We start from the raw sequence: 22,149 nt of genomic DNA, 5'->3' as shown, positions 1-22,149 counted from the left end.
ATCAAGATCATGACACCACTCTAGATCAATGTTATCTTTGTGGTACTCAGATTCTGTCTTCCCCTCTTTCTAAACTTTGTTCAGGAGGGCCATTAGCCCAGGCTCAAGAGGGCCTGTTAGAAAGTGCAGGAGGAGGGCATCATCAGCAACTTACCTGCTCTAAAGAGAACAATTAATTGTCCCAACTCTGTGCTGGGGCAGGAAAGAAGCAGTAACTTTCTAGTATGAGTGCTCATATGGCAGTCCTATCCTCTCTCTGTGTGGGTTAGATGATGGGGGTAGGGCAGGAGGGGAAAAGAAGCAAGGCTGAGGAGAGCTGGTACAGTCAGCTGATTCCTTCACAGACTGGCCTCGGCATCTGCCTTCAGAGCATATGGTCCCTTTATGTCTTTAGGGAAGGCAGAGGAAAAACTGGGAAGCATAGAAGAGGGAAGAATCCAAGCTTCAAAAGGCATCCAAAAGCAAGTGGTTGGCTCTGCTGTTTGTAGTTGTTAGGAGAAGTGAACAGTAATGAATCAGTGTCTGGAAGGGCAAAACCACTTTTGCACCCCAGTGTTTTCAGCAGATCCCAAGCAGACCTATTACTGGAACAAAATTCATTATAAAATAAGGGTCAAAATTCCATTTGGCAAAAAAAGGTGACATGACATGAGAAATCAGAAATATTTAACCTGAACAATACTAGCTTTCTCTGTTATAGTAAAGGGTTGATACTCAGATAGTCTAACCATGAAATTGTCTACAGAACACAAGTGTTTTCCTAATGTAAGTATTACTGTTATATTATTTCTGAAAAAGAAAAAGGTAAACCAGCAACTGAAAGAAAACATTTATTGAATCAAAGTCAATACTTTCCTTTTAATATCTACAAGTCAACACTGAACTGACTTTATTCAAGAATGAACACAATGTACAAAAAAAGTATGTTTGTTATAAAAATATGTCAATTTTTTTTCTGGCTACTGAGCTGAAGACATTTGACAAGTGCAAGGTAAACCTGCTCACTAAAATTAATTGGCAGAGTGATAACAAAAAGTGAAAATCATTTTGTAACCCTAGAGTATTTAAAGGCTCATTGATAAAGATGCACGTGAAACGCTGACCCCAAATCACCGTGCTGTCGTATTTATGCACTCCAGACAACTGAACAGATCTCAATCCTGTGGCATCATGAATCAGTACCTCCAGCGGTGAAGACTATCCAAGTTTACCAGAACTATCCAACCAGATAATTTACATCTACCATCGGATTACAACTTTACTACTCCCGAAGAGAGTCAATGGCCTCAATATCCAGTATATTTGTGTGAATATGACTTTTTGTTTAGTACCAGGAAAAAAAGCAGATGTGTATGTGTTTATACCAATCTGGGGTCTGTTTCAACACAAAATGGAAATGGAAATTAGGAGAGGGGCTAGAAAGGAGAGGACAATAATTGTTAAGTGTATCACATTTACGTTTTTATGTATATTTATTTTAGCTTTCATCTGATTAGGCTCAGTTATGCCCAGTTTGCTAGTTAAAATGTTAAATGTAGTTGAGGATGATTTTTCACATAATTTTTTGAAGTCAGTTAGAATTCAAACCATTGACTTCTGTTTCATATCACCAACAAGGAGGAAAAAAAGGAAAGGACCATTTACAGAAAAATCTGAGAACAGTGCAATATTAAAATACAATTTTCACAACATGTGAAAGAAGAACATGCTTTGGAACCTGAGCAAAAGGCTTCTTACTGACATAGTAAAAAGTCACCCTGTATGTTGTTTTCCCTGGCATCTGCTCTGCCAGATCAGTATGTTGCTCTTAGCAACTTACATGGCCCCTAAATATTTAGTACACAGAAACTGCCAACTACTTAGAGAGGTCAACTAAACTTCAGCTAATATCGCAGGCAGTTTGACATGCTGCTACTGGAAATGACCATATAACCTAAAAATTAAGCAAAATTAAAAAAGGAAAAAGAAAAAGAAAGCAGCCAAACATGATGATGCTTTTTTAAACAGACAAAAAGCTCTACCACAACACTTAGATACGGTACTACACTGGTTTACAATCTCGAGGTCAGCTCTTTCAAAATAAATATACTAAACATTTACAACAAAATGCCTTATGAATGCAAGCTCACTCTTTATTATTTCAGGACCAGTTGGATGAAAACTTAAGACATAACTCTGAAGCAGCTAAGTTACAAGTCCTTCTTCAGAGCCTGCCATGACCCAGTGTCACAGCTAAACTTTTAATCAGCAACAGTATCATCAGTCCGCAGTAACAAACATTTTTTTTTCTGGCACTAAACAGGCCACCATACAAAGCAACTTCACAAAGCATGCGGTCATCTACTCTGCTGATTTTCAAATGTATGAAATGATCATTGTGCTTGCAGGTCCCAGACCTTTCAAAAACATATATAAACAATGACAGATTAAAAACATTAATAGGAACTCACTCACTTCTAAATTACAGAGGGGGAGCGGGAAATTAAGAGACCCAGCAAAAGAAGAATGCTGCACACTAGCACTTTCAGAAAGAAAAGAAAAAGATGACCAAGCTAAAACTGGAGCATTAATTTGCTTAATATTGAAAAATGTAAAAAAGGAAAACAAAACAAACAAACAAAACTCCCCAAACCCTAAACAGCTATATGTCCATGGTTTTGATAGAGGCCAAATGTGTGCATGCCACTGAAAGGCACGGTAGGACCAATCTGACAAATGACATCATCAGAGCAGAACAGCAACTTTCACTGGAATAATCACAAGGGGTGAACAATGAGCCATCACTTCTCTCTTGTCATGAACACAGAAAGCAGTCACCAGGGCAAAAGGGGGAACACAGGAAAGAAGATACAGAAATTCACAAGAACCTGTGAAACAAAGAGAAAATGAAAGTTAAACAAAAGCAAGACTTTTGAAAATATGACCATGACAGCTTTCTAAACACTATATAACATTAATCTGTTTAATAGCCTTCATATTATGTTTATTTTAGTATGCAGCACTCCTGCAACATTCCTCTTAAATGTGCTATTTAATTATACCACTCACAGTTACAATGAAATTTAGTATGCAACCTGCATCTGCTGCTAAGACATCCAACATACAAAGAACCCCAACTCCCTACAGTAATATCTTGATAGATGGGTGTAAAATCAGTTTAATTAAACATGTTTGTAATCAGTATTGAATTATTAAACATATCGCTCATCACATAATACAAAATACGTGGTTATATAAATACTCTCCTTGTATGGAGCCCACTACCCAGAAACATGCTTAAAATAATGTATCATAAGGGTAGAGTTATTTATAGAGAATTGTTTATGTTACATTATAGGATATTCTCCTTTAGCATTCTGTGTCAGTGATAAAAAGGCCATACCAGACTGTGTAACACAACATTGGAAGGTCTGTAATACTCACTGGAAATGCTTCCCCAAGGTTATCCTGCTTTTGTATCTACAAGTTGCATCTGAACATTTGCAGACATGCCACCTCCATAGCCTCCCTTGGACTGCATTTGGTTCTGAATTGAACTCACCTATAGAAACAGGAAAGGAATGTTGATAGCAAATGATAAGGCAGATCAAACGTGAACTGGTGCTTTTTAAAGTGCTCTCTCCCTATTACAGCGGCATTATGTTTGTTTGAGGACATTTCCGGAAGTAGGTTTGCTGGAATTTTCACATCTTGCACTTAGGCAAGCAGGATTGATGAAGGAAGAACTGGTACTCATTGATTATTTTTTTTCCTGGTCCACTAGGAAACTAGTTGATTCAGTCTTTCATCAACCAGTCTTGATTAGTCTCAAGAAAACTAATCAAATCTCTTACTGCTCTCCAATTCTAATCCAAGTGCTTCAGTATATCAAGATGAAAATTTGGCTTCAGATTAGAATTAGGCAGAGATTCTTTGCTGTGCAAGAATGAATTTAACAATACTGTGCTGTTCAAAAAAGATGATGTTTTTATACAGAATATTGCACTGCAGTATAGATTCCACAGATATAGTTATATAAGCCTATCCGACAGTTCATTACCTAGGGATTCCTACACTACTAGAGACCCTTTGGAAGGATTTTTTCTGGTGATGTAGTCTGGAGCACAGATTTATTTTTCCTTCAACTGATCCTATTCCTTCAATAAACAGAGGATTTATTTAAATGAGGCTTCAACATATCAACTTCTCTGGCGAGGATTTATTTGAAGGTACTTTTTAGGCTGACACAAATAAATACGTGAAGAAAAAAAGGTTTCATAGCCTATATCCGTAAAAAGCTAGTGAGACCACAATTTTCATGTGCTCATGCAGTATAAATCAAAATAATCACATCTCTCTGAATGCCTTAGGGCAGATCATTTCAATGTTAAGAATGGTTGGAAAAAGCTCTTTATGTCCGTCCCCCCCAGCCACCCCCTACACTTATTTCAGTTTCCATCTTTTGAAATGGGGCTCATAGCAGTAAGGCCTTGTCCCCAAGTGTGATACTTACAATAATTTCACATGTATCCTCCCACAGAGAATTCAAAAACGTCAGTAAAAAAAAAACATTAAAACTATGTTAATGATCCAACCCCTAAGCTAAGACAGGGCAATAGCACTTTTTTTTTTTCTGTTCACACAGACAAATGTTTTATAAATGTAGACACCCATAGTTGAAAAACACATTTAACGTGGCTCTCTCCTATGTGTAGAAGTTTCCATAATCAACATGAAGAGATCCTTTGCTAGAACTCAGCTGGCAACAACCATGTTTAAACAAGACTTTAGACAGCATGGTTCTGATACCAGGGGGAGCAGGACAAAAATTAACATCTGAAGAAAACATGATGGCTGTTTCCCACATCAACCCAAGGAAATAAATTGTTCAATTTCACTGAACAGTGCTCTTCACCACAGCATCTTCTCTTGATCCTAGGAGCAAAGGGATTGCAGGTGGTCAACCCACTTCAGAAACTTTCAGTGTATGGGCAGGAGTGACTACAAAAGACTTAAAGGATGGCACACTTCTTTCATTTCTGATTAACCTTGCCTTAACTAGCCTGGAAATAGATTATTTATTCCACCAAACACAGGTCTTCAGTATTGGTCTTCCTATGCATATCTCTGGCAGCATGCTCACCTGGTGGCCTTGTAAAACTTTGATATGTTACTTTAATTTAAAACAGCATACAAATAACAAGTCACACTGCTGAACAAACCAAGAGTAAACTTTCAACAGTGGCCACCTCCGAAGTCTTGCCAGGTGCCGTTGTTAATAAAATAAACTGTCTCAATATTTGGGTCTCTCTGGCATAGGTGTTGCAGTTAGCAACTGTTGGGAAGTTAGGGTTCAGTACAGATGCTGAAGTAACCATATCTATTCACCTAAGGCAAAAATCAGCAAGTTTTAAGGCTTACCACCATAACTCTACAATGGGGCATCCTGTATGAAAATCTATGTAAGTGATATACAACTGTCAAGAACATTTACTGAAAATCAGGTCTATTAAAATGTTGCTCATGTAATACTCATTTGGAAGTATCATCCTTCTGAGTCTACCAAAAAATGTTAGAGTGAGTGCAGTGAAGTGCAATTAAGGCCATATTTCTTAAAGGCACTATGTGTCCCTACGATGCTGTACATGTAAGACCAGGTTGCTTTCCTGAGGAGCTTACTATCTAACAGACATAACACGCAGAGGGATAAAACAGGCAATTGGGGAGGGGGGGGGGGAGAAGAGGAAAGAAAAAAGAGGGTCAGGATTACAGCAAATAAAGATTACATGAGCTGTTGTGTTGCATGTGTGTCTTGGTCATTTCTATTTAATTTTGTTAGCATAAGGGAGCAGGGCAGATGGCACTGAAGTGGAAGATAACAGTGGAAGGCTACTCAGCAAAATGAGTTTTGAGGAGGAATTTGTAGCTGTGGGAGAGTGTTTGGCACTCTCGAATAGGGTGGTCATTAGGTAAAAAGGCAGGGAGTGACAAGTGGGAGTAACAGACAGAGGGACAAGGGAAAGCAGAGCTTAGGGTGCAAAAGAGGGATTGGGGGAAATATGGACTGAGGTGTAGGTGAGACCAGCGTTGTGCACAAGAGAAGACAGTTTGAACTACACATAGAAAAAACTAAGGGATTCAAGTACTAAGAAATACAAATAGGTGGTGCAGGTGTTTGAAGCAAAAAATAAAATAAAATAAAATCCTGGGAGGCCTCAGAGGACACAGAGGTAAAGGAGGACAGAGTCAAAAGAGGAACGAGGTAATGTGGAATGATGGGGAGCAGGGATAGAGAGCTCCAACTGAATACTGTTAATTTTGTCTTTGAGAAAACAGCTAGCTCCTATGCAGAGAATGAAGAGAAAGACAATTAGACCCACAGTTTGTACTATGGGGATGTGAATGGTGTGAATGTAAAAGTCCCTAATTTGTACTACTATACAACAAGTTCACGCCTGCAGCATCCACACAAGGGAGCTACAGCACAGCACTTTGTTGTGTACCGTCATTCACACCCAAGTAGTTCAAACTGTGGGGCAGTGCAGACATGCCCTAAAGTAACAAAGAGTTGCCAAGTACTGGAAATGTAGGAATGGATAAGTATTGCTGGGCAGGCATGGGGGACAGCTGAATGAAGAAAGGAACTTATATGATGAGGTAACAGGAATTCCTTCAAAGTTGTTAAGCAGAACAAAAGCAACAGCAAAGGTAAGCGCAGGAAAGTTAGATGAATAGTTGGTGCAATGGGCAGAGTATTAAGTGTGGCAGATAGGGTGGATATATAGTTGTGACCTTGTAATATACTCTGTGGAGGATGGGTAAGAAAAGGAGAAGAGGGCTGGGAGGAGAAAGAAGTCAGAGGCCAGAGAACTGAATATTACAGAAGGAGTGAGCGGCTGAGCAAGAGAGAGAAGAATGGGCAATGTCAAATATAAATAGGTGAATCAAGAATGGAGAAATCAGTGTTTCTCAAAGGCGAGAGGGGGGGGGGGGGGAGAGACCAAAGCTGAGTGTGCGAGGCCATCCTGACCTAGGGACCAGAGGAGAGAAGAGGCAGATGAATCATATAGGTCACAGATATGATTTTACTCAAAATAAAGGAAGGAGACTGGGGAGATAGAAAGAAGGACAACCAGTCAATGTTCAAGACGAAGGCAGAAGCAGGTTAAGAGGTAGTAAATAATGACCATCTGGAGAGAAAGAAGAGCTGTATCATATGTAGTTTAAAGATGAAGAAATAGAGAAAGGGTCTTTGTAGTCTTTCCTCATCTGGAGAGCTGAGTGCAATTCTGGTCTCCCATGTTTAAAATAGATGAATTCAAACTGGAACAGGTTCAGAGGACTACTAGGATGAACAGAGAAATGGAGAACCTACATAGCAAGAGGAGACTTAAGGAGCCTGGCTTGTTTAGCCTAACAAAAACAAAGGCTGAGGGGGAGATATAATGGCTCTCTATAAATACATCAGAGAGATAAACACCAGGAAGGGAGAGGAGTTATTTAAGTTAAGGGCCAATGTTGGCACAAAACCAAAAGGATATAAACTGGCCATCAATAAGTTTAGGCTTGAAATTAGATGAAGGTTTCTAATCATTAGAAGAATAAAGTTCTGGAACTGCCTTCCAAGGGGAGCAGTGGGGGCAAAAAACCTAAGTTGTTTTACGACTGGGCTTGATAAGTTTATGGAGGGGATGTCATGATGAGATTGCCAACAAGGGCATATGGCCATCTGCAACTACTATAACCAAAGGTCTCCAGTGATGGGACACTAGATGGGGAGGGCTCTGACTTACTGCAGAAATTTTTCCCCAGGCATCTGGCTGGTAGGTCTTGTCCAAATGTTCAGGGTCCAATTGATCACCATATTTGGGGTCAGGAAGGAATTTCCCCCCCAGGTCAGATTGGCAGAGACCCTGGGAAGTTTTCACCTTCCTCTGCAGCATAGGGCATGGGCCACGTGCTGGTATGAACTACAGTAAATAGTGGATTCTTTGTAAGAAGTCTTTAAATCAAGATTTGAAGATTTCAGTAACTCAGCCAGAGTGGGTGGGTGAGCTTCTGTGGCGTGTGATGTGCAGGAGGTCAGAATAGATGATCATGATGGTCCCTTCTGGCCTTAAAGTCTACAAGTCTAAAGTCTGTAAGAAAGAGGGATGAGGGCTGAAAGTGACAGGAAGAAAAAGGAGTCCCATGCCATCATAACCTTCTGGTCGGTGGCTGTGGGAAAAGAAAAGCATCCTAAAGGAGATGGAACAACTAAATACTGATTCAAAGGTTCTTAATCCTTCAAAAGAATTATAAATTGAAATTAAAGAGAAAACGTACATTTCTAATGAGCAGGCAGAGAAACTGTTTTTAATGAAACTAAAAACACTGCATTAAAATGCAGTAAAAGCTAATTATATATTTATCAAGCTATACATCTATTTATAATGGTATGCGTACAACTGTTTTATTAAAATTGTGCCCTAGCCAATACATTGTTTCAAGAAGCCTTGATATTTTGTTTGCAATGTCAAACCATCTCCTTTTGCCCTTCCCCCAACTGCTATCAAGTGCCTCTACTACAGCTGGGAAGGCAAACAAGCTGCTTCCTTTCCAGGAAGCTACAAATGTCATCTTTTGCTTACCTAACAACTGAAAGTGATTGATTTCCATAGCTCTGCTCAAAGATTCCCACATGCCTTGAATTCCTATACTCCTGCCCTAGAGTCCTCCCTCCCTGTTCACTAAAACTCACTGTTCCCAATCAAATCTCTTTCCTTTTAAGTGTACCATTAGAGGCATATAAATATATCAAATTTCAAAGGACATAAAGGTATCTTTCTGTGAGTACACCTCCCTTGCCTTGCATTAAAACTTTAATGAGGTGAATCAGATCTTAAAGATTGGTTAACATTTCACAGAAAACACTGAAATAATATTCTTTATAGACGTCTGCCTTTATATAATCATTCTCAACACATTTCTCCATCTTTGTTCTCTGTTTTCAAGGACGTGTGCACGAAAACAAGCACTTTGTCTCTTGGTAGTACATATATTCATTGTTGTTATGCTTTTCCTCTGTAGGAAGCTGCAAGTCTTTGCTTGTGACATCACAACAGTTTGCTGTGAGAATAACTAATGTCACAAATAGGATTATAGCTTCAGGTGGAAAAATGTCAATTCTTAATAAAACAACAAGACTGATAACATTTGTATGAAAGATCAATAAACTAATGAAGAGAAATACCAAAAATGCAAAATACTATGGAAACATTTTTATCCATTTTTCATATATGCATTGTCTGTTGGACTTAAGGACAGTCTTTTTCTAGTTCTTCCTAGCCTATTTTGCAATACGAGCTTATGTGAATACACAAATGGCTCATTTCCATTAGGAAAGAAAAAGAGGCTTACTCAGTGACTACCTTGTAATTTATATGGCACCAAAAATTGCTAGATGATAATATCAGTAAACAGAACATTAAAAATTTACTAGTTTTACACTCTGATTTAGAGTATTTTAAGCATGTTTTAAGAATATTTTTAAGAATGTTTTAAGCACTGTGTTATTCTCCAGTTTTACAATGATGTAACTCCATTGAAATCAATAGTAAAACAGGTGTAACAGTGGTGAATCAGTCTTCTAACTATAATTTCTCTGGTCTTTGTTCTGTATGGATGCAGTCTAAGATGATACAGGGTTTTCTTCATTCATACACTTACCGAATTCATTCCACTGAATAAGTCTCCTGATCCTACATGAGCTGTGTGAACAAAGTTTGTTGGCTCTCCAATCATACTTCGGTCGATCCGCCGTCGCCTTTTCTGAAAGGTGGATAAAGAAGTTTTGTGATTGCCACTTACTTAAAAAGCAAAGAATACCTGGATTAAATATAAAATTTGGTTTATAGTTAAAAGTGAACTGCCCCCACAGAGTGTTAAATGTATTTTTAGCATAAGAAGACCAGCGCTCAATTTTTTGGTTAAGCTAAACACGGCATCATCCACAATACCTTGGCATTAACCAAAGGGCATGTGATCAAGTATTGTGTTTAGAAGACAGCTCAATAAGAACATTCCTAGTATTAGACAACTTTCTATATGCAACCAGCTACACATCAGTAACTTTACTATAATCTAATGCCTATTAAACAAAACAACATACTTAATTCTTTACACAGAGAAAGTTCTTACCATCTTTGACATTTGGAGTTGCACATCAGTTGTCCCATATTAGTTTACAGTTGTGACACATCAGATGCTCTTGGTTTAATCAACCATTAATCACCATCTTTCATGTCCATACAAAACACACAAATCCTACACTATTTCCAATATGAAGTCATAGCACTAAGAACACATTCTGTGAGAGTGCTCTGATAGGAGCATTTCTAAGGTATCTCTGCATGGATTTACACAATATAAACATATGTTCCTAAAGGTCTCTGTGTATTCAAACTGCTTTCATGCAGCACAGTTATAATACCATGCCTTAATACCATAGCAGTGGATGTCAGATTACATGCTCAGCATACCCTTTATAATGTATCTTACCACTATGGTTAAGAAAGCCTATCACCTTTATTTTGGCTGCAAAACTGGAGATCAGGACAAGAGGTGGGCCCCACACATATGGTGCAACACTTGTGCAACAAATCTTCGCCAGTGGTTGAACAGGAAAAGGAAAGCTATGCCTTTTGCAGTGCCAATGATTTGGAGAGAGCCAACAGATCATACCAGCAATTGTTACTTCTGCATGGTGCCTCCAGTTGGGAAAGGTGTGTCAAAGAAGAATCATTCTCACTTGAGTCAGACGAGGAAGAGAAAGAGGATGAAACTTCTGGTCCTGAACCATCAATGTCACAGGACCCACATTTTCTCCCATCCTCCTTCTCTGAACCACACCTCATAACACAAGGTGAACTGAATGACTTTGTCAGGGATTTGGAACTACCCAAGAGTAAGGCAGAGCTGTTGGGCTCCAGACTACAGCAGTGGAATCTCCTGGCAGGTGATGTTAGGGTTTCAATGTTCCGTGACCGTCAAAAGGATCTTGTCCCATTCTTCTTCATGGAAGGTGATCTTGTAGCCTGCAACAACATCGACGGTGTAATGGCAGCCCTCAACATCATTCACGATCCAGATGAGTGGAGACTGTTCATTGATTCATCCAAGACGAGTCTTAAAGCTGTTTTACTGCCTAATGGCAATGTTTTGCCATCAATTCCAGTTGGTCATGCAGTCCATATGAAGGAAACCTATGACAACATGAAACAACTTTTGAAGTGCATAAACTACGACCAACATCAGTGGCAGCTTTGTGGTGATTTGAAGGTTGTTGCTCTCTTGCTTGGTCTGCAGACTGGATACACAAAGTACTGCTGTTTTCTCTGTGAATGGGATAGTTGTGCAAGAGATTCCCACTGCATCAAGAAAGATTGGCCACTCCGACAGCCATTGGAGCCTGGGAGGAAAAGTGTTCAGCATCCACCAGTTGTTGAATCAAGGAAGATTTTGTTACCACCCTTACACATCAAGCTGGGTCTGATGAAGAACTTTGTCAAGGCCATTGACAAAACACATGCAGCTTTCAAGTACCTCCATGGAAAATTTCCAAGCTTAAGTGAAGCTAAGATAAAGGAAGGTGTCTTTGTTGGTCCCCAGATTCATGAACTTCTTCGAGATGATGCATTTGACCATGCACTGCGTGGCAAGGAAAAGACGGCATGGAAAGCCTTCCAGTTAGTGGCAATAAATTTTCTCGGAAACAACAAGGCAGACAACTACAGGTTGTTGGTGGAAAACCTCCTCAAGGCATACAAGAGCCTTGGTTGCAACGTGTCACTAAAGATACATTTTTTGCACTCTCATCTAGATTTTTTTCCACCGAACTGTGGAGCAGTGAGCGACGAGCACGGCGAGCGATTTCACCAGGACATTGCAACAATGGAAAAACGCTATCAGGGCAAATGGAGCCCATTAATGCTTGCAGGCTATTGCTGGACAGTGACAAGAGATGCTCCATTTAATGAATACAAGAGACAAGCCAAGAAGCGCCGAGTAGACATTGAATAGGACTAAACTATGTACATAATAGTTTTTTGCCTTTTGTTTCATAATAAATTTTATTTATATAACCCTTTTGCTGATTTTTAAAGTGAAATTGAATAAGTATAACACAATTGCCATTAAGAAGTTACCTGACTCAGTCAAAGCTTCCCTGTCTATCAAGACTTGATCTATCACCGTTTAAAGGATCAGTATCTCCCCCTTTCTGGTCTGTGATAGATACTAGGATCATTTGGAGTTTCAGGTGGAAAGTTTACATGTCTTATCAGTGGGAATCACTCCTGTCAAAATACAATTCCAGCTAAAAGTCACTGTGAATCAAAGCCACAGCTGTGAGAATACATCATAGGATATGCCCAACAAGAGCAAAATATTTCTGGAATTAAATCAAATCTAGGGTTACCATATTTCCACAATCAAAAAAGAGGACACTGGGGGAGGAGGAGCCCCGCTCCTGCCCTGCCCCACCCCCATCCACTCCCTCCCACTTCCCACCCTCTTAACTGCCCCCCTCAGAACTCCCAATCCCCCTCCGCTCCTTGCCCCCTGACTGCCCCCACCTGAGAACCCCCTACCCTAACTGCCTCCCAGGACCCTACCTGTCCCCTGACTGCCCTGACCCTTATCCACAACCCCACCCCATATTCACACCCCTGCCCCCAGACAGACCCCCGAGACTCCTATGCCCTATCCAATTGCTCCCTGCCCCCTGACAGGACCCCCCAGAACTCCCGACCCATCCAACCCCCTCTGCTCCCTGTCCCTGACTGTCCCAACCCCTCTCCACACCCCTGCCCCCCTGACAGCCCCCCCCCCAACTCCCAACCCATCCAATCCCCCCTCCCTGTCCCCTGACCAGGGCTGGCTTTAGCAAGAGCCCAGGAATTGAGCTGCGCTCCGGCCGGGGTCGCGGGGCTTGGGGTCGAGCCGGAGGTGCTCGGCCGGGGCCCGGCCGGCGTGCTCGGCCAGAACCGGGGCTGCCGCTGGGGCCGAGGCCAGGGCCGGGGCTGGGGCCAGAGCCACTCGGCCGGGGCTGGAGGGAGCTGCTCGGCCAGGGCCAGACTGGGCCGCGCCGCACCTCCCTGGAGCCCTCCTCCTCGCGTCCCCCCTCAGCTTACCTGCTGCTGCCCGCCTACCCCTGCTTGTTTGCAGACTTCCTGCGAACATCTGATTCACGGGAAGCAGGGGACGGGGAGGAGCAGGAGGGCGGAGCATTCAGAGGAGGGGAGGAGGGGGAAGACACCTGCGGGGCCAGGTGGTGTTCTAACGCTGCAGGGGATGGGGGGAGCTGGGAAGGGGCTTTGGCTTCCCAGCGGCACTGGGCCGCCGCTTTTCGATCTATAAATAGCTGACCGGGGGGAAATCCCAGACATTTTTAGAAAGCCCCCCCCGGACGGCTATTTATAGACCGAAAAGCCGGACATGTCCGGGGAAATCCGGATGTATGGTAGCCCTAATCAAATCCATGACAAATATGCACCTTCCTCTCCCACCTGAAGAGTTACTGGTATATCAACATCGGCTCCAAGGTTGGTCCGAGAGCCATCTCCATAAGAATGGCCTTCAGCCAAATGTCTCTATCTTTTCTTGTGTGGGGTTTGAAGTCCCTTCAGATCTGGCACTTCTCTTTAACATGAGAATCCCCTCAGACACTTTAGACAGCTAGTTTACAGGTCACTAACTGGCATCAGCTTGCTGCACGGGACATGCCCAGCCCTTGGGGCGAAAAGTCCCTCAACAACAGGGACAACTACTAACACTACTATATACACTAACTCTAAGAACTATATATACTAACTACAATAACTATACAAAATATGAACAGGAAAAAGTCCAAATGACAGAGAAAGAAGCCTTGCTACAGCAAGAGAGGTAGTTCCAGCAACCGTAATGGTCAGTAAGAAGAAACTAAAAGGGGGCGGAGCCAGCGGCAACCTTTATACCAGCACGTGTGTGTGATTCCAGAAGGTGCTAGAGCCAGCCCAACGGATACCACTGAGGGAAAAATCTTCGGCAACTGTGCACATGGCACACGCACACCTAGCATAGAATGGACATAAGCAAACACTCAAAGAAGAATTAATGTAAAATATATTTTATAAAAATACGCTGTTTAAAACAGACTTTATAGTAGGCCACTGAACTAGTGCTTGAACCCTAGAGCAGAGCAATAGGCTCCTGTAGGAAATAGTCTGTTCAGTATTAAAGTCTAAGTTACTCATGATATAAATAGGGAAATAGTCTGCGGCCGACCTGAGAGAAGAGAATTTCAGAATAATGCTTTACATTGATTAAAGTTACTATAATAAAATGGTTCAGAGTTTAGAGCATTTCTTTTATCTCCCACCATGACAGAATTGTGCATATAGTGCAAGGTTTCAACTACTAACTAGACTAATTTTTTGTGTGTCAAATAAACCTGATTTTAGAGCTGGTCAGAGAAACTTTAACAGACTTGTGTTCCGTTGGAATATCTGGTTCTGTCAAAACTGAAATGCTTCAAAAATCGGGCTGATATCACTGCAATTTCATTTTGGAGGAAAAACTTGAAAAGCGTTTCAACAATGTTCCATTATGACATTTTCAGAAGAAAATGTTTAGATGTTTTAGTTTAAAATGACTGTTCTGAAATTTTATGTTGTGTTATATATTAAAATATAAGTCAAAATTGAAATGAAATTTTTCATTTTTGTAAAAACCAAACATTTCATTCAACCAAAAATGTGTGTGTGTGTGTGTATAAAATACATGTACACATATACAAACTTTAGAATTTTCCTTTGCAGAGAACTGAAAAAAATGTTGGTTTTCATTCTTATTCTGAACAATGCCAAAATTTCAAAATCTTTTGCAAAAAAATGGAGCCTTTGTCCTCTGCACAGCTGTACATATTTCATAGTAATCAGTACCAGAACGCCTCCCTTTTTGAGGAGAAAAGTGAGAGTGCAAGCATCAGCCATAACAGGCCTGACTCCAGTACATACCATGAGTCAAAACAGTTACATTGGTGTAACCACTAGTGAAAGTAGACCAGAATCAGATGCTGTGCATTTAGTTATATCAATGTGATTCAAGCCTGGAAACAAAGCGTTAATCATTTTCCTCCAACCCCTAAGTGATTTGCCCAAGGCGGCATAGTCCACAACTCAGCAAAGAACAGAACAATGGATCTCCTGAGTCCCAGTCCCATTTTCTTAACAACAAAGCCATACATAGCGAGCCCCAACTGGCCTTCCCTGAAGGTTGTAAGTCAGGATTCTAAAAAGCTTCAAGAAACCCTGTTTTTAATACAAGTGCAGACAGGAACTTAGTAACATAAAGCTGAGTTACCACGTTGTCTACACTAGCTTTTGTCAAAGGCCCCAACTCTAGGGTTACCATACGTCCGGTTTTTCCCAGACACGTCCGGCTTTTTGGTAATCAAACCCTCATCCGGGGGGAACTGCCAAAAAGCCAAACATGTCCGGGAAAAATACCGCCGGCCTGGCACTTCCCCTCCCGTGGCTGCTGTGCTCTCTACCTTGACTCTTCTGCTCTGTTTAAAACCGAGCTGCCCGAGCGCTACCGGCTTCGGGCAGCCCCCATGCTTCTGGACCCTGAGCTGCCGCCCAGGCACTTCCCCTCCCAGGCTCAGGCTGCTGTGCTCCTCCCCTGACTCTTCGGCTCCGTTTAAAGAACCGAGCTGCCCGAGCGCTACCGTCTTCGGGCAGCCCCCATGCCTCTGGACCCTGAGCTGCTGGCCGAGCACTTCCCCTCCCGGGCTCTGGGGGCGCAGGATCCAGAGGCATGGGGGCTGCCCAAAGCCGGTAGCACTCGGGCAGCTCGGCACTTACAGAGCCCAGGAGTTCAGGGAGAGCTGGGGAAGGGGCGGGGCTAGGGCCCCATGGAGTGTCCTCTTTTTAAAATTTTTTAAATATGGTAACCCTACCCAACTCAGATAAGTAGTTAAGCATGTGCCTATGTCCCATTGTAGCAATGTTACTATTGTTCATTATGAACAAAGCGGCAAAAGAGACACACCAAGCTGGAAACAAGGCAATGAAATATCTCCTGCCCTTGGGGATAGTAATGGGATCTTCTCATGTAGGGGCTTCACTACAATAGAAATAAAAATAATATATGCATGTGGTGCCACTTAGAGGATCTGACAGCACTGTAGCTACATTAATAAAGCCTTCAGGGAAGTGCTGTAAGTATTCATTTTATAGATGGGGAAGACAAGGCACAAATGTGTTAAATGACTTGATCAAGGGCACAGAGTGAGTCTATGGTAGTGCCAGGAACAGCACTCAGATGTTCTAAATCCCAGTGCCTCACTGCTGCAACTAAATCTCATTCTTTATTCCATGGTAGATGAACAGCAGTTAGATGCCATTCATCTTTCACAAAATCTAAAAAATGTATTTGCTGCCTTGCCCTGAATAATTTTTAAAGAGTGGTAATAACTTTCCATATTTATGTGGCTAAAATTACTGAAACTTTAAAAAGCAAAAACAAAACAAAACAAAAAAAAAAACACTGAAGACTTCCTTTAGCCCAAAAAGTATTCGTTTTTTTACCTCTTCCTCTTTCCTGCCTTCCCCAAGGCCTCTTCACTCCCTTTTACAAAGAAGTGACAACACACCAAGTAACCTTAGACTCAAGAAAGGAAAGAATACATTCCTTCTTTAAAAAAAAGTTCCTGGGAAAGAGACAGACCAAGTAATTCTGAGGCCTGTTTCAGAATTTTTGCAATTAATATGTATATACAGTAGAATTACACAGATGCCATGTCACATGCTAGTTGCCAGGGCAACAGTTGAAGTCTTTCCCATTTTAAAGCTGTAAATAACACACTTCACACCCACACACTGTATTGTCTGTTCCTTTTAAAGTATGAAATCGGGATTCAGGATGAGACCAATGTTTGGATGTCCTAGCAAGATGATTTTAAAATTCTGCACATTTCTAGCACTTTGGACCCAGAAGTGAGATTAAAAGGTCTAAATACAGTATGTATCCACATTATTTATTGAAATTAAACAGCAAGCAGTCAAGGTATCTCTCATAATTGTAAAGAAAATACTTTAGTAGTTTACAGCTCCTTGGGAACTTGAAAACTGTTTCTTCACCAAAATAATCGTTACTGTAGGGTCCTAAAGCAAGGCAGGTGTTCGATTTCATTTCTGTCTGACTAGGAAGTCAGGTGATCTCTCCTGACTTTCTCAGGTTGTATCGGGGGGTGGGGGAGCGGGCGATTATTTGAGTTTCTCCAGCTATCAGTCCAATCAGTAGCATCACAGCTTCTATCTAAGTTTCATACACATCTCTCCACCCACTTGATTTTTTCTGTTCATCTTGTTTTTGTGAATCTTTCTGCCCCTCTCCACAGGTTACACAACTCCTTCCACTCCCTTTCACTTCAGATCTTTTCTTCTCACCCCACACTTCAGTTTGTGTGTCACCTCCCACTCACGACAGCAAGAGGAGGAACAGTTCAGTTTCTGTATAGTAGGTCCTCTATCAGTATCAGCAGACAGTCTAGTAGTTAGGGCATTCAGGAAACCCAGGTTCAATGCAATGCACTGACACAGACTTTATACGATCTTGGGCAAGTCACTTGGTTCTCTCTGTGCCTCAGTTCCTGATCTGTAAAATGAGAATAATAGCACTTTCCTACCTCACAGGGATGTTGTGAGGATAAATACATTAAAGACTGTTAGATGCTCAGATACTATGGTGAGAGGGGCCATATAAGAACCACATCGAGATAAGCTGCAGGAGCAGGCACCAGTAGTAACACCAACTACCCAGTCACCAGTGCTAGGGTGGTTGTGACATAATGTCAGGAAGATAGTGCAGATAGAGGATTCAGCAGGAGTCTTCCACTTTGATGGCAAAAAGAAATGGGGTGAAGTGCAGGGAAAAAACAAAAGGAAACCAAACTCCTGCAATCCTTCAATGAATGTAAAATTGCCTCGGTACATTTTACAGTTCAATCTGAAACACCTCTCTTCCTCCCAAAAAATTACCTCCCCCACTCAAATAATGTCATAGACTTTAAATACAGAAAAACCTAGACAAATAAAGATATTGGTCAACTTTTAAGCTGATAGTTTTTTCATGGGACATTATTAAAGCTGGTAGGCCTGAAATAAGAGCTAACAGTTGAAAGGAATTAAAATTTTGAACTTTTCAATCTTAAGAATATCCCTTACCCTCCAGAAGGGCATGACCACCAGTTCAAAAGTTACAATCTCTGCGGGAATAAACATGCCATTTCATAGCCTGCATAGTTCAGACAGTTGAGCAAGACAAAGTATTCAGTCAAACACAGGTCACTTTTCCACCTTCTCTCATGAGCAGGATGTTTATGCTCAGGCAGTAAAGTTAATTAATTCAAAGCAAACTCATTTAGCTGGAGAAGTTAGCTGGCAACTGTTGTTCCTGAATCAGTTTTTATCATTGGATTATTACTATATAGTATGTAAGAGGCAGGCCTTTTAATCAGTTTCAGATAATATTTTAATATTAGGATATGGTTGCCAGGATTCTGTGCGCTCAAAAAAGATTTAAAACTTGAAAGAACACATTTTGGAAGTTCATCCTATCCACTCAGATAGGATTTCTGAATTTGCTACTTTAGTGGAAGATTCCTGAAATGCCACTGGCCTCCTGAGAAGAACTGGACAATTTAGGAGAGTTTTCACCAGTCTGGTAATTTTATTCTAAAGTCTTCCACAAAATAATTGGGAGGAAAAGGCCTAATGCTTAAAGAATTCCCCACCTCCCCAACAATACAAAAACCATACCAATAGTAGCCTGAATACTTAGAGCATCGAGAGCCAAGAAATATCCAGCTAAGACAGAGCAGTGACTGCTTACACAGCAAAAAAAGATTATGTGAAAAAAATAAAAACCAGACAAAATGCAATATTTCAGTAGGAATGTCAGGCATCTCCTCTCATACAGATGATCAGCTTATTAACCACTTTGAGAAGGGAAATCTGCAAATGACTCAGGATACTAAAAAAAAGGTTCTAAACTAATTTAACAACAATAATTGCACCAAATGTAATCCAAAAGAGTTTGAATTAAAAGCAGGCACAAACCCATGTAAGAGTCTGTCACCCAACGAGACAAATCGCTCTCATAAAGGACAATTTAATTCAACACTCAGGAAACATTCCATTTCCAAAATATATTTTAAAAGTAATCAAACCGTGGAAAACGTTGTTCAAGCAATATAACGGAAAAAGTCATCCAGAGTCCTTTTCTGAGTCATTCTCTTGGTGCCTGTCGACCCCTAGCAAACTGTCTGCAGATTGTTTTGGGAGACTCGGATAGAATCCTGACTCTGAGGACTATTTCTCTGAATTAAAGCCTAGGCTCTCCCTGGATTTAACTTGATCAGTTTAGTATGCACAACCTTATCTACGCCAGACTTTTAGAAAGTATTTGTTAGACTGCCTGAGCTAATACCTTCTAACAACAAACCTTTATACCTTAGACTAGAGGCTAGACAGAGCCTAGGAGTTGCTTAGCACTTCACAGGATCAGCCCCCTCAACACAGAAAGCTATAATATCAGCTGGAGAAGCATACATCTCTTTACTTGTGTGCTGGGAGTAGTGCTTTAAAAGAAGGCATAATGATGATGCCAGTCGCAGATCAGGAATAGGTAGTAAAAGCATGCACGAGTCATCTGTAGCAGAAGCCAAAAATAAGAAATTCAAGGAGTACGACAAGATAATGTCATAAGTAAATGTTTGCTATTTTCTAAAACAATGGATCTTTGAGTTTTCTCATAAAGCTGGAAAAGGGATAAATGTTTCTTTCCTGTGACCTGCTTCTTCATCATATAGCCACAGAAGTGAAATATGCTAGTCCACAAATGGAGATGCAGGAGTCTAATAGAGATTTCCCTACAACATCCTTCCCTTAACTAAATGTTCTCTTTGCCTTCTAAATCTTATGAACATTGTTTAACTTCTCACAATTTAACTTGAAATCACAATATATAAAAACTAAATTAATTAAAAAAACATTAACACACACACACACACACACACACACACACACACACACACACACACAGAGCATGTCTAACATTTTCAGTATGTAAAAATGAAAATAATTCCCATTAGTAAATTAAACAAAGGGAATTTGATCATATCACCATTTTTTAAACCAATCTCTGGACCCAAATATAATTTGCTTTCCACTGTGCTAAAATTATAAACTCAAGAGATCAAAACTCACCATTATAAGTCCAAACACATAAAGATCAATTTGTCTACACCAGACAGCTTTAAAACTATAATATATGTTGAGTTTTGCATATACGAGATCGTTTTATTCAACTAAGAAAGATAGTCCAGAGACATTAGCCCCTTCCCCCCTTAACTTTTAGAGATTCTAATGGCAATGCTGGCATATAAACATTTGATTACTTGCTCTGTGTTACATTTAAGAATATGCACTAACATCTTCTCCGTGTGGGGCACTTTAGGATTGTGCTCTTTTTTGGACCCAGTGGGCATAGCTTTATGGACAATGTTTGTAAATAAATAAATAAATAAATAAATAATGCTACAGAAAGCATGGTGGCCAGTAAGATAACTTACAGTTAGTGAGTCCAACCATCCAATCTCTTGTGACACAAGGAGCAGACCATTTTAACCTAGGACCATCTTTCACTGGGACAAACAAATTACCATACTGTGTCCAACCCATGGTCCGCCTAGTTTGGTATTCAGTCTCTGATAGTGGCTAGCACCAAATACTTCAGAGAAAAGTGCAAGGAATCGCCTAATTCCTAATAGTTAAAGACTGTTTTAAGCCATGAAGCATGAGGCTTAATATAGTTAATGGTATATTTTGATGTAAATGATGACGATAAATGATAATGAAAGGAAATAACTGGATATTTTTGTTATCCATATAAATGTCCAATCCTTCTTTGAATCTTGCTGAATTTCCAAATAAAGTGGATGATCATGTCTTTCCTCAGTTGTTAGGTAGGTAGTTGGGAAACATAGTAGCAAGATAAATAAAATGGGGGTAAGCACCTTAATTACTTCCATTCTCTGCAGCCAAATAACAAAGGGATAGTTTCACTGGGTCACTGTTTTCTGAAGAAAAGGGAGGTAAATTAGAGAAAACAAAAGACATGTAACAGTAAGTAATATGAATTCCTGAATATTTAAAAAAGTGTCCTTGACCACACAGAAGACATACAGGCAACTGACTGGGTCTGTTTCAAGGACCATTGTATGATTTTGATACATAGATTGGATATGCAGACAATTTTCCATACTCTGTGATTACCCACAAGAACTTTTGGAATAGACCAGGCTAGGCTGGAAAGGAGTAACAGTGTACTCTGCCTGAATACAAAGAGACTTTAGTGTTAACGCCTTCAGAAGCGGGATCTCACCTGATCCAGCATGCCAGGGCTTCAGCAAGCAGTCAATAGAGATTTCTTATTTCTAACACAAATTGATGTGATGTGATGCACATGCAAAAGACCAAATTTATGTTGTTTTAATTAATGATATGGTCATCAGCTTCCACACCCTTCTCTAGTTATTTGTAGACTAGGTGTCCTAGTCCACACTTGTCAACATCTCCACATTATTGTACAATAGATTCCTAAAAAGAATAATATTTTGGCCTCTCTGTTTAAATATTTTGTTAGTTTCTGATAACATTTGAGGAGGCCAATACAGACACATATACAGGAAAGTTCTATTGTGAATTATATTGAGGCACTATACTTTATTTTACGCAGATTAAAAAAAGCAGATAATGTTGTATATTACATCTATCAAATTTGTCTACTCTCATACGAGTTTTAAAAACCACAGCCAGTAATCCCATATTCCAGCACCTAATCTGAGATGTAGAGAATTATTTCTACTGTATAAGGATTCGTCTTTGTCACCACAAAGGAATCTTGTAATAGTAGTTCCTTGAACCACGTTAATTCTATGAAAAAACAACATTAATAAATCCCTTAAAAATAAATGGCATATGGCTTGTAGGAAGCACGATATCCAGAATCAGCTGGATCTGACTAATGATACTTTTCCAAAAGTATGTTAAACTTGGACATTCCCACATTCTGTGGGAATGA

At 40.5% G+C, this 22,149-nt stretch overlaps 1 protein-coding gene across 3 annotated transcripts in view; it reads right to left on the bottom strand.

Moving 5' to 3' along the window:
- Positions 1 to 817: 817 nt before the first annotated feature.
- Positions 818 to 22,149, bottom strand: part of CDC42SE2 (CDC42 small effector 2) — a 107,244-nt gene continuing 85,912 nt past the window's right edge. For all 3 annotated transcript variants that reach the window (XM_065599322.1, XM_065599321.1, XM_005303071.5), the window contains 3 exons: positions 9,688 to 9,789; positions 3,424 to 3,541; positions 818 to 2,867 (listed from right to left, as the gene is read on the bottom strand). In XM_065599322.1, coding sequence (XP_065455394.1) covers positions 3,443 to 3,541; positions 9,688 to 9,789 — 201 coding nt within the window. In that variant the 3' untranslated portion in view covers positions 818 to 2,867; positions 3,424 to 3,442. The remainder of the gene's footprint in view (positions 2,868 to 3,423; positions 3,542 to 9,687; positions 9,790 to 22,149) is intronic.

The sequence above is a fragment of the Chrysemys picta genome, chromosome 6 (assembly GCF_011386835.1).
Source record: "Chrysemys picta bellii isolate R12L10 chromosome 6, ASM1138683v2, whole genome shotgun sequence".
NCBI lineage: Eukaryota > Metazoa > Chordata > Testudines > Emydidae > Chrysemys > Chrysemys picta.
This window is presented reverse-complemented; position numbering and strand designations above follow the sequence as displayed.